The sequence below is a fragment of the Diabrotica undecimpunctata genome, chromosome 9 (assembly GCF_040954645.1).
Source record: "Diabrotica undecimpunctata isolate CICGRU chromosome 9, icDiaUnde3, whole genome shotgun sequence".
Classification (NCBI taxonomy): domain Eukaryota; kingdom Metazoa; phylum Arthropoda; class Insecta; order Coleoptera; family Chrysomelidae; genus Diabrotica; species Diabrotica undecimpunctata.
In genome coordinates this window covers 34899497-34913486 of record NC_092811.1, presented here as the reverse complement: position 1 = coordinate 34913486, position 13990 = coordinate 34899497, and the positions used below count along the sequence as shown (strand labels likewise).

Genomic DNA, 13990 nt, shown 5'->3' with positions numbered 1-13990 from the left:
TTCTGAGTCAAGTAACTTCATTTTTTCTTTATGGTTTATTATATAATTATTATTAAGTTGCTTTTCAAGATCTAAGTCGAATATAGAAGTATTTTCTAAATGTCCATTTATTATTTCGTAAGGTTTTAATTTAGTCACTGAATGTATACTACTATTATAAGCCAATAGGGCATAATTGACTTTTTGTTCTATTGGTTCATCCTTAAATTCGTCGCGGTTATTAAATAATCTAATATGTTCGATAATTGTGCTATGAAATCTTTCGGCAATTTCATTAGATTCTGGGTATTGTGAAGATATAAAATGGATCTTGATTTTATGAATAGAAAGAAGTTCTTGGACAAGAGAATTTTTAAGTTCGGTACCATTGTCCGAGATTATTTGGTCGGGTGTATTATGATGAGAGAAGTACTTTATTAGGGCGTTTACAACTTCTATTCCTTGGGCGGAGTTTAATTTGTAGAGTTGGCCATATTTGAAAAATGAATCGATTAACGTTAGAAATTTAGTATTTTCTAATGTAATTGTATCGAGATGTAATATTTGGAAGGGTTTGATTGCTGTGGGTGTAACATTATAAAATGGTTTGATTGGTTTTCTGTCGTATTTAGTTAGTTGACAGATTTCGCACTAATTTATATAGGTTTGAATCGAAGCCCTTTGATTGGGCCAATAATATATATTTTTTATACGTGACTCGGTCTCATCCAATCCTCTATGGTTTTGTTTTCCTTCATGGTAGTTTTTAATTATTTCTTTTATTTCATCGAGGGAAACATCGATAAGTTTTTTTAAACAGTTAATGAAGGATATTTGGGAATTTTTAAAGAATTTTTGGAGAACTACGCTAAACTTTTCATATATAGAATTTTCAAAATATAAATGATATTTTGTTCTTGGAACAATATATTCTTTGACGAATTTTATGACATCCTTTTCGAAATTGTTTTTCGAAAATTGCATTAGAATCCTTAACTTATTATTAAATAATTTAATAATACTGGGTGTTGCTGGTTCGAAGTTTACTTCGGAAATTATTACTTGGTTTTTTCCTACATTTACGGCATATTCGGCAATAGGGATGCCGATAGTTGGATTTTCCTAATTTGTGTGTATTGTGTTATTCTCGTCATCTGGGTCTTCATTTCTTTCGTCGCATTCAACTATGAGTGATTCGTTTTCTATATCATTTTTTGGAGTATTAAGAAGTTCTTCGTCAAAATTTATTATGACATGAGTTATGTAAATTTAAGTTAAATAGCTCTTATTTTTAGTTACCTTTCTCACCTGGTATCTGCCCAGGTGTCACTCAGCAAGTTTCATAATTACGCAGGTATTCAAAGCACACGAGACGCTACTCAGACTCTAAGGTTTCATCTGTGTGAAAATAAGTTATGTCTGATCGCTCTGGGATCTTGGACTATTTGTTATTATTAATAATATAAATTTTATGAAATAACTCTAAGTCCAATATTCCACAAAATAATAATTTTAATTAAATATATTAGACAATAATACGCAACTGATATAGAAATACTTCAAATTTTTTGACAGTTCAGCGTGTGGCAAAATTGTTTTAAAGGGTTGCTGCTTTTTTAGAGTAAGAATTTTGTTTATGTTTTGATTTCTTACACAATTTGGTCATAATATATTATATATTAATAGATTTTATTTATAAATACATATTAAATTTAGATTAATAGCTTTAAAAACTAATTATTGTTGTGTATTGTGATTGTGCTATGCCAAAACAACTAAATAGTATGTAAAAAGCTGATAAGCTTTCATATCAGATAGATTATTTTGAACAAGAAATAATGGCGGGACATTTTTACTATTAATGCTCTAAAAGTGGTAAGTTTAAAATTTAGAATGTATAATTTTGTATTAAAATGTTTTCTTATGTATTTTAGTGTGTTGCAGTAATCTTAAAACTAAGTGTATTTACTGTTAATATAATAGTTTGACAAATAGTGGACATTTTAAAAATTCCTCACTTACTAACTATTATGATGTTTTGGCAACGCTGTGGGGTTCTGACGTCGTAAATCTTGAATGACGTGCACGCATTTTTATATGAAAAATACTATATACGTATATAAGTACGTAAATAGTATGTATGTACTATTATTACATTTTTTGGACACACTTATCTCTACTTGCTATCAAATGTATGTACTATTATTACATTATTATTACATTTTCTAGATACCCTTATCTCTACTTGCTATCAACGATCGGTTATTAGAATATTCCGGTTATAGGAATAATATAAACAAAATCAAATAGCGCCATCAAAGCAATAAAAATTAGTAATTCATACCATTCATGCGTCTGAAGATCAAACTCTCCATAAAGTTGGCCCATAGTTATCGACTTTGGATTGAGAACGTATGCGTGGACAGGTTGGAACGGATACCCACTCGGTTGAGGTTCGCCTTTAAGACTTGTCATAGCATCTTTTAAAATTCTGTAACACTAAGAAAAAAATAAAGTTTATTAAAATAATTTAAATATTTGGTAAATTACTTTTTATAAATAAAACTCTAAAAAGTATTTCATTCAGGTTGGCAAATAAAAAAAGAAGTCAACTACTTCATTAGTTTATCGAAGACGTTTCGCTTTATATTTCTAAATCATCAGTTCTCTAAAATATAACAGATGAAATAGAGTTTATAAGAAATAAGGTGTTAATAGTTCATAACTTACAACTCAATATGTAGTATATTATCGATGTTATTATAATATGTACTGTATACTTTACTCAACATTTAAAACTAACTTAACAAAAAAAAACACAAACTCTGCAGATAATAATGTTTATATTAGAAAATACGAAGATTTAAAAATTTTTCAAACGGACATTTGGCTTCATTTGGATTTATTGCAATCCATTGCAATCTATGCAAAACGACGTGACGTGATACCGAAAATTTAAGGGCCATATGTCACAATCGCTGTTAAGGTTTGAGACGATTATGTACTTCTACGGGCGTCATTGAATGATTAGTTGGACGGGTGGATTTGTATGGCGAAAATATTTAATATATTTAAAAACTATTCAAAATCTTACCCGTCAAAATATCCCTAAAAAATACCAAAACCATTGGAAGGCATCCACCCCCAATCAACTCGTCGCGTAGAAGTGTTAAAACCTATCAATCTATTCTTTTTTTACTTTTTTGTACGATCTTAGATAGTCTACCGTGTCTGTTCAAGCTTGTGTGAAGGAGGAGTTCTGAATTAAGTAGGGACTCTTCTGTGCTTCGCGAAAGACGGACAGGCGGGGGAATCCTCAACCCCGATACGGCGCGTCCCACAGGCTGATAGGGAAATGTCCTACAGATATGTAAGATAGGTGTGAATAAGGATTTACTTTAACCGGCTATGATACTGCCATCAGGCAGGCAAGGGGAAACCACCTAATTATATTTCCGTGACTACACCATCATGAATGTATCGAGTCACTTAGATATGCTTAGCGACCCGATTAACGATCGGCGTTCAGTTGGTTTTGGGCCAACTAGTGTCAAATAGGCTACCAGGCATAAGTTTGTGAGCAAACAGGCAACACATGCGAAACTGGCGCCTAGAAGAAAATCAGATTTTCAGTTAAGAAAAACAATGGGAATAGCAACGTGGTATGTTCAAGGATTATTGCAACCACGCAAACTGCATATACTACAACGAGAAGTCGAAAGAAAGAATATAGAAATATGTGGACTTTAGGAGACCCATTGGAAAGGACAAGGACACTTTCGAACGGCAGATCATGTTGTATACATATCGGGAGCAAATAACACAGGAAGAAATGGTATTGCAATTATGGTGACTAGAAAAGTTTCAAAATACGTGTATGATTACCAACCGATAAATGATAAAATTATAAAAATAACCTTACTAGTAGCACCAAACAAAATGCACATTCTTCAGGTCTATATGTCAACCTTAGACGCGTTAGACAATGAAGTGGAAGACGTATACTCCTTTAGTGACGACACAATAAGAAACATTTCATCTAAGGAAACACTCATAATCATGGGCAATTTTAACGCTAAGGTAGGAGAAACAAAAAATGATGATATCCAAAATAATAATAGGAAACTATGAATTAGGTATTAGAAAGAGCCGAGGCGAACGTTTATTGGATTCTGCAACCGAAAACAGTTTGGCCATTGTAAACACAATGTTCAAACATCGTGCCCGTCGTTTATCGACGTGGACCAGCTCAAATGGAGAATACAAGAATCAAATCGACTACATATTGATTGAAATCAGATGGAAGGCATATTTTACAAACGTAAAAACTAGACTAAGAGATGAATGTGGATCCGATCATAAATTTTTATGGGCTTTCTTCAAGATGAAGCTGAAAAGAACAATGCCGCACCAAAATCAAAATAGGCTAGAGATTTCAAATCCGAAAACATTTAGAGATGCAATAAATGCTAGTATGTTGAACACACAAGACAACCGAAGAGAAATGTGAAAAGGTTTCAGAAATGCCGTAGAAATCTCTGTAGAAAGAACCAGAACCGAAAATAGATCATCAAGAGAAAACACTGGATGACAGATAGAACGCTGCAACTTCTCGAAGAGCGAAGGAGAATCAAATCTCTCACATATCAAAACGACAGCAAAAAAAACGAATTAGCAAGGTTAAATAAAAAAATTAAAAGAGCATGTAGGGATAATAAAAATTAACATGTAAATGAAGAATGCGAAGAACTAGATAGACATGCAAACCGGTATGAATCCCATGAGTTATATAACAAACTCCGATATCTATCCAGGGAATTTAAACCAATCACACAAACAATAATGGATCAAAATTAACATATTATAAATGACGAGAAAGGGATTGCGGAGGTATGGAGAAAATATTGTCAAAGTCTATATGCAGATGATCCCCAGAATGCAAATCACGACGAGTTCACTGCAGAGAGAAAACCAAACATTCTAAAGTCAGAGGTAGAAAAAGCAACCAAAAAGTTAAAAAATAGAAAATCTCCTGGTGCAGACCAGATCACCGCAAAAGTTTTAAAAGAGACTGGAGATGTTGGAGTAAATGTTATGCATATGATCTGCAAAAAGATTTGGGAAACCGGTAAGTGGCCCAACGACTGGACAACATCCACTTTCATCCCTATATTCAAAAAAGGAACTCCGCTATATTGCAGCAACTACAGAACACTAACCCTAATATCCCATGCAAGCAAGGTCATACTTCATGTAGTACATGAAAAACTAAAAGCTTTTCTATTGCCTCAGATATCAGCAAAACAAGCGGAATTTGTCCCAGGAAAAGGCACAAGAGAACACATCCTTAATATCAGAAAGCTAATCGAAAAAACTCATGAATTCAATACTCCTATGTGCTTTGTGGATTACACAAAGGCCTATGGCAGCAGCTCTAGTCCATACTAGCGGAAATGAGAACACCCCACCACTCAATTCATTTAATTAGAAGTCTATATGAAAATAATAAGTGCAGAATAAAAATAAACATCACCCATTCCGATCAGTTCAGAACAGAGGCAGATGTCAGGCAGGGATGCATAATCTCGCCAACTCTGTTTAATATCTACAGCGAACACATTATGCGAAAGGTACTAGACGGATAGAAGGGTGGAATATCAGTAGGAGGTCAAAAAATCAGTAACTTAAGATATGCTGATGACACTTTAATAATCGCGACAAATCAAGAAGAAATGGAAGACATAATGAGATGTCTAGAGGAGAAAAGCAAAACATATGGACTAAAGCTAAATAGGAGTAAGACAAAGATGATGATAGTAGACAGAGCTCGAAATAATCTTCAACACATTAAAGAAATTGGGGGCTTTGAAGTAGTAAACAGTTTCATATACCTAAGGTCCCTAATAACAAATGACGGAGGGAGTGATAGAGAGATACGTAGGTTGACTATTGCTAGAATAGCTATGATGAAATTGGTATCAATTTTTAAACATTCTAGTAAAACAATCACACAAAACTAAGGCTGGTAAGGGCACTCAGTTTTTTCCATAGCCACATATGCATCCGAAAGCACCATTAGGTGGACCTAAAAGAAAGCGGATAAAAATAAACTAGACGCTGTTGAAATGTGGGTATACCGCCGCATGTTAAGAATATCCTGGATTGATCATCGCACTAACGTATCGATATTAGAACAACTTAAAGTAAATAATAGATTGCTGAGACAACTACAACAGAGATATTTGCAGTATTTTGGATACATTGCTAAAAGAACAGGTACGATGGAAAAACTGATTGTCGAGGGTAGAGTTGAAGGCAAGAGACCTAGGGGAAGATCTAGAAGCTGTTGGGTAGATCAAACAAAATTATTGATTAACCAAGGGTTACATGAAGCCGAACAACTAATCCAGGACAGAGAAGGATGGAGAGAAATCGTGAAAAAACTGTAAAGGCCTGATGGTGTCACCACAGTCCAAAAGAGATTAGGACTGAGCAGGAGGAGATCGTCTGCACATGCCGGGAACGTCGAAGAATATTTGACTGTACTCCTGTTTGCTAATTTTTCTATCGCTTATAGTAATTAAATAGTGATTAAAGCGTAATTATACAAGTTTTTGTTATATTCAATATTTTTGCTGTATATCTTACAAATCTCATCTTTTACCTTAATTAAATTAATTAACAGATAACCTACAATTGCAGTTTGTAACTTATCACACACTTTGTGAAAGTTTCACAAAAAACCGTTGTCTAAATCCTTACAAAAACTGTTTTAAACCTGAGAGCAAAACAAATTGCGCTTCAATAAATTGCAAGCAAGATTTGATAGCAACTATCTTTGATATAGAAGGCGCATTTGATACCATCTCTAGAAATGCAATTCTTGACAAACTTTTTGAATGTAACCTTACTGGCAACATATACGCATTTATCAAAAACTTCCTAACATCTAGATCGTTCAGGGTTTCTGTCAATAACTTTCTTTCTTCTCCACACATCCAACATGATGGAGTTCCTCAAGGTTCAGTTTTAAGCACATCCTTATTTATTCTTTCGATTAGCAAGTTAAGTGAAAATATAGCTCCACCAATCAAATGCGTATTATATGCCGATGACCTAATAATATACTGTCATGGTAAATCCAACGCAACTACTAGTAAAATTCTACAATTGGGAGTAAATGACCTACAAAACAAAGTAGCTTCTCTAGGACTTACCCTCTCCCACTCTAAATCCAAAGTAATTAAATTTAGCAAAAGAATGAGTTCTTTTGATCCTGAAATCATTATCAACAACATCAAATTACCGGTTGTTGATAATTGCAAAATATTAGGGCTGATATTTGATTCAAGATTAACCTGGAAACAACATATACAGGAACTTAAAGGAGTTTGCCTAAAAAGGTTAAATATAATCAAAACACTCTCACATTATCATTGGGGCGCGGAAGAAACCACGTTACTGAAAGTTTACAGATCACTTATCCGCTCCAAGCTAGACTATGGATGTTTTGTCTATATGTCTGGTACTAAATCAATCTTAAATTCACTAAATACAGTACACAACACAGCTATTCGTTTATGTCTTGGAGCATTCCGTTCTAGTCCGGCAGATAGTCTTTACTGTGAAGCTAATAAACCTCCTCTGTGGCTTAGGCGAAAAAATCTTCTTCTCTCCTATGCTGTTACAATTTCTTCCAATCCGTCCAATCCAGTATATAATTTAATTATATCATCACACCAGCCCCATAACAACCCTTCATGTAACTTAATTATAAATCCTATTCCTAGTCTTCTACAACCGTTACTAAAAGATATAAATTTGTCTGAAACCAGAACTCTACCTTTTTCCAATAATCCCTATTGGACCAACATACTCCCACATCATGATATTTCCCTCACCAAGTTTAACAAAGAAAATACCAGTATTAGTACATTAAGAATTCTCTTTCTAGAACTTATAAACAAAAATAAATATAACATAGTTCTTTACACTGACGCGTCAAAGACTGAAAGTGGTGTTGGATATTCTGTAACCACTGTACAACAGCCTATCAAACTATCTAAAATTTCTCCTTGGTGTAGCATCCACACTGGTGAACTACTAGCTATCTCACATGCTTTAAAATATGCCCAACAATATCCAAATACACACATAGCCATATGCTCTGATTCACTTTCCTCTATACACTCCATTAATGCTATATCCACCAACCATCCTATCGTCCAAGATATTCATGACACATATCAGCTTCTTATAAACCAAAATACAACTATCACTCTGATATGGGTACCATCCCATGTTGGAATTAGTGGTAACGAAAAAGCTGATTGCCTTGCCAAAAAAGCCGCATCATCCACGGACACCATTATGAATATACAAATTTGCAACGATCTCAAAGCTAGACTGAAGAAGCTGAATCTATCCACCTGGCAGATTCACTGGAATAATGTTACTTCAGCGCTGCATGAAATTAAACCCTCAGTGAACCTTCTTACCTATACCAGTTTATCTCGAAAAAATATGGCAATCATACGGAGATTGCGTATAGGACATACCCGTCTAACTCATGGCTACTTGAAGACATCATCTCCACAACCAAAATGTCAGCACTGCAATACGACTCTCCGAATCAGGCATATACTTATCGAATGCCCTTTTTATGCCAAAATACGCCAACAGCTCGATATCAGTACTAACAACATCAAAGAGGTCCTAAACAGCACAGACCAAATCAACAAGGTTATTAAATTCCTCGAGAAAAGTCAACTGCTCAAGAAAATATAAATGTTATAAGTTTTTATTATTTTCTCTTTATGTTAAATCTTTTTGTAAACTACTACTTTAGGTTGAATGTTAATGTAAGCTACATTATTTTGTAATTAATATGATATTACCATGTAAATCGTAACTCGTGCTAATGACCATAGATGTCACATGCACGTTAATTTAAAGAAAAAAAAAATTGCGTTTACACCAACTTACGAATGAATATTATTAAGATGTCTATTTTTATTTAAGATACAATATAAATTATATTGTATGTATAGAAATTGTATTTATAAAGTATCTCGTAAATGCGAAAACTGTTATTTGAATGAAACCTGAAAATGACTATTAAATGTTAGAATAAATAGACAATAATAGCTACACAATAAGCTTTGCAAACTCTATAGAGAAGCGTAATGAAATTTGTTTACCAATATTGAAGAAGTAGCTGAAAAGAAAATACGAATCTTGACAGTTTAGTAAACGAAAAGTCAAATATATTGGAAAAATATCATTTATATGTTAAAAGACTTTTATGAAATATGAAATGAAATACTCTCTAATGCATAAAAAACAGCCGCCTTATTAAAATTTATTATCGAATATTTTTTGATGTATGGTTCAGTATTAATATATTTTTAGGTGGAAGGAAAAGTATCACATAATAATTCAAGTCATTCGTACTTTTGAATAATACTGGACTTATACACATTTTGTGAGAGTATATCGTCGCTTGGCAAGAATAGTGACATAACTAAAAAAACATCGTTTTGCATAATTGCAACAGGAAAGTTACTCAAACTGTAATGATTACTAGCATATTAATAAAACATTGATATGGTGGTATGGCTAAAATACTTGATAGCTTATATTATGAACTTTAATTTGACATATGTTAAAATGGGTTGCTTTAAGCAGGTATGTTTCAAAAATTTAAAAAAATTAAAAAATTTTGACTTACGCCAATGTTCACCAAAAATTGTTCACTAAATTGCATATCCAAATTTTTCAGAAATAAATACATAACAAAGTGTCATGTAGTTTTAATTTATGAAATAACAAAACGTAACAGTACATTCAAGAAAATAATTCAAATAAAAAACAAGAATATGTTTTAAAAAATTACAAGATAGGTATGTAACTAAAATCAAAACTTATCCAATTTCATTTAACTCTAAAGAAATAGCTTTTTAAAAATGAGTCTTATAAATTTGTATAAAATGAACTGTAGAATCTAGGAATAGTATTTTTTCTAACTAATTCCAATAATCCCTTCTTTTTCTTTTCGCATATTGTAACCTTTTGTTTGTAAACTTTCTATAATATCGGTTTGGCCGCATTATTTCTTACTTGCCTTGTTCTTGTAATATCAATTTTAACTTGTTTAAAAGATTGCGCTTCAAATGAAGTTTTATACTGAAAACAATTTTCTTTATATTATATTGACATACTTTATACATTCTTTATACATTCTTTATACATTCTTTATATTATATTGAATTATATTGACATACTGATCCGAAGTATAAATTGGTCCGGATTTAAGAGATTTTTGGACACATTTTTCGATAACCGAATGAGTACTGTCCCCTTCATTTTGGGTGTGTCCTTTAATCAGAAATTTATGTTGAATAGAATTGATGTGATCGAAATACTGAACAGCGTATATATATAAAGCAATAATATAATGATTTTTATTTTGACCACAGCAATTGTCCGAGTAGAAGATTATATCTAACTTTCGCCCTATATCATTAGCTTTGGGTTTTAGATTTTCTAAATATTTATATACACATGTACCAATCTCTATTGCTCCACGTTTTCCTTTAATTTCGTGCCATACAAAACAATCTGCCTCACCAGATTTTAAATTGTAAATAAATTGTAGGCATTTATTTTAGATACATAGTAAAATGTAGATATATCTCTCCGTGGGCATGGAAGTGTAGCCTGTAAATCGTACACAGCAACAATGATATGAGGTTCGGTATTCTTTTTATCGTTTTCTTTTTCGGCTCTGGATAGATCCTTTTCTTTTAAATGTAATTCAAAACTCCGTCTTAGTTGTTCTCTCACGTCCCCTGTCGAATTTTTAAATCCTTCGCAGTCTTCACACTGGTCTTTCTTTGGATTATGGAAAGCTACATTAAATTCAAGGTTAAAGATACGATTGTACATAATATAATTTCCAAACGGTTGCCCCCGCGCTTTACAATCAGCGACATAGTCTTGGTGTAAACTTGTAATAGAATTGCTTCCGTCAATATATTCTCTACTCGTACTGGCCCTGCAATAATGGCTCTCAAGTTTTGGTATCGATTGTATATGTTTGCGTATACTTTCTTTTATGGATTCATCTACACATTTATGTTTGCCGTGTTTGTCCCGTTTGTCAGTAGATAATACACCGGTTTCATTTTGTGAGCATTTGTCAATGACAGTACGGATGGCTCTATCAGATATATCCAACGTTGACCGGAAGAACAATCTGCAAACCCTGATTTTGGTGTGGCCAACAGTCAACGAAAATGCAAAATTATTACCGCGATTACTCTTGTGGATTTTGTAAGAATATCGGGGTAAAATCTTTGTTATGTGCCTCATTATAAATTCACGCTGCCTGTGAAGGTCCACCATATCCCAGTAATTATTGGAAACTAATTGACGGTCTTCCTCCGAAACATTTTAGATGCAGTTAAATTTGCAAGTTTCTTTGCACGGTTTCTTTAACTTTCTGTCTGGCATTTCCTGTTTAGTCTTCGAATTAGGCTTATACGATTTTCCCAAATTTCTTAATCGTTTTGCTTCTGCACGTTTCCACTTAATTGGATTTAATTTTCTTTTGCGACCTTTCGTAATAGGTATTCTTGAACTAGAACTATTAGATGAAGTTGATGAACCCGATGAAGAAGATGACCCCGATGAAGAAGATGAAGATGATGACCCCGATGAAGAAGATGAAGAACTTCGAGATCTGATTTGTTGCGGGCTATTGTGTAGTAAGTTCACGAATTTGGGTTTATTTTTTTCTTGATCGCTAGAAACCACATAATTTGGATCTTTGATACTATCGTCGGAGCACTGCGACATCTCATTATCTGAAAGAATGTCTTCATTATTATTGTTCTCAATGGTATTGAGTGATTGTAAGACAGTTCTTTTAGGCCTTGACCTACTTGGACTCGTGACTGGAGTAAGTATAGTATTAGTATCGTCATTTTCCCTACTATCTTCTCACTGACTTAGTTCTTCTAACATTTTTACCATCAGTTTACCTCTATATGCCATATTTAAGTCTGAAAAGTAAAATAAAATCAACATAAATGATAAAATATCAGTCATGAGATAAAAATAAAATATAGCTGATCACTAATTTGCAATATAACGACATATGCGCGCTACGTGGCTTAAAGTAGAACTACGCCTTGCTGCTTTATTCACGATAAAATATATTGGATTTTGGAACATTTTACCTATATAACTCGATTTTAGTAATTTTTTAGTTATGCCGTTATTCATGCCAGGCAACGATATGTGTGTATGTTTGTGCAAAGGGAGGATTCATACTTTTGAATAACTGAGTATATTGTTTTTTTAGAGCACTCTATTACTTCGCCATCACTATAGTTTTTGTTGAACATTTATGCCTGTCCAAAAGATCATATTGCAAAACTATGATATTGCTCTTCTCTCTATACCTCTACGGCCCTCTATATTTTCATCCAATAATAGCCTTATAAAGTTATATTTATCATTTCCCATTATAAAACAAATAGACGACATTTAAGATATAAACGCGAGCTGGGAGAAAATTAAAAACAACATTGAAGAAACAGCAACAGAAGATCTAGAAAAAAGCAAAGTCATACTGAACAAAAAAAAAAACAACAACAGTATACCATGGTTCAGAAAATAAATAAAACAGTAATGTAAACAAAACAAGAGGCCTACACGAAGTTTAAAACGTCCAGAATCCCGAGACACCTATAGAACAATACGAAATGAAACAAAGCTGTTGGTAAGAAGAACAAAAAATGAACACTGAGAACAGTTTACAAAAACGATGGAAAGCGACTTCTACGGTACACAAAAACAAATATGGAGATTCATAAGAAACCAACGAAAAGAAATGGCAGAATGGCAGGAATACAATAACATACCAGTAAACGAATGGGAAAGATACCTGACGGAACTGTTCAAAGGAAAGGAAAATAATAATCAATATAATAACGTACCTGAATTAAGACACTAAATAGATATCAGTTTTCAGGAAGTAGGGATAGCCATAAATTTACTTAAAAATAGAAAGTCACCAGGACCAGAAGCATAGAGACAAAGCATAATGATACCAATTTACAAGAAAGGAGATAAATAAGACAACAACAAGGATTCAGATCCGGAAGATCCTGTGTAGACGTCGTATTTGTACTAAGACAAATCACAGAAAAGGTCATTAAGTACAATAAACTAGTAAATCTAAGTTTTGTAGACCTGACAAAGGCTTTCGATCAGATCCAAGTCGAAGACGTCATACACCTACTGTATAAAAGCATACCAATCAGTATTATACAAACCATCGAAGGCATTTACTTAAATAATCGAATCCATGCAAAGATAAATTGAAAACTAACATAATGTATACCAGTATAAAGCGGAGTCAGACAGGATGACGAGCTCCAAAGATTAACAAACATCTTCAATACAACAGCCAAGAAATACAATATGATAATATCAGCAGAAAAAACCAAATGTATGACAACATCTAAATACCCACTACGATGTAAAATCGAAATTGATGGGAAGATAATAAAGCAGTAAGCAATGTTTAGATATCCGGGAACAGATATAACTAGTTACGGAGTCGTTAAAGAAGAAGTACGACAACAAAGCTTAAAAGCAAGCAAAGCGGCGGGATCTCTTAATGACACAATCTGGAAGAACAAACATCTAAGACAAGACATAAAAACAAGAATCTATAAAGCAGCAATTAGACCTATATTAACATACACGGCGGAGACAAGACCTGACACATTTAAAACAAAACGACTACTAGAAACAACAGCGATGAAAATACTCCGACGAATTTCAAGAAAAAGTCTGTTGGATAGTGAGAGAAGCGAAAACATGCATGCATGCATGAGAAAAGCATGCAATATAGAAGACATAAATGGATGGGTGATAAACCGAAAACAGAAGTGGAACGAACACATTAGTAGAATGACAGAGTATAGGATTGTACAAA

At 33.3% G+C, this 13990-nt stretch overlaps 1 protein-coding gene across 2 annotated transcripts in view; it reads right to left on the bottom strand.

Annotated features, from left to right (window-relative positions):
- The window catches only part of LOC140449818 (dynein axonemal heavy chain 1-like), a 1063244-nt gene that overhangs the window by 532176 nt on the left and 517078 nt on the right, over nt 1-13990 (bottom strand). For both annotated transcript variants that reach the window (XR_011951893.1, XM_072543176.1), the window contains exon 28: nt 2324-2478. Coding sequence is in view for 1 of the 2 variants with exons in the window: in XM_072543176.1 (XP_072399277.1) it covers nt 2324-2478 (155 nt within the window). In the remaining variant the exon portion in view is untranslated. The remainder of the gene's footprint in view (nt 1-2323; nt 2479-13990) is intronic.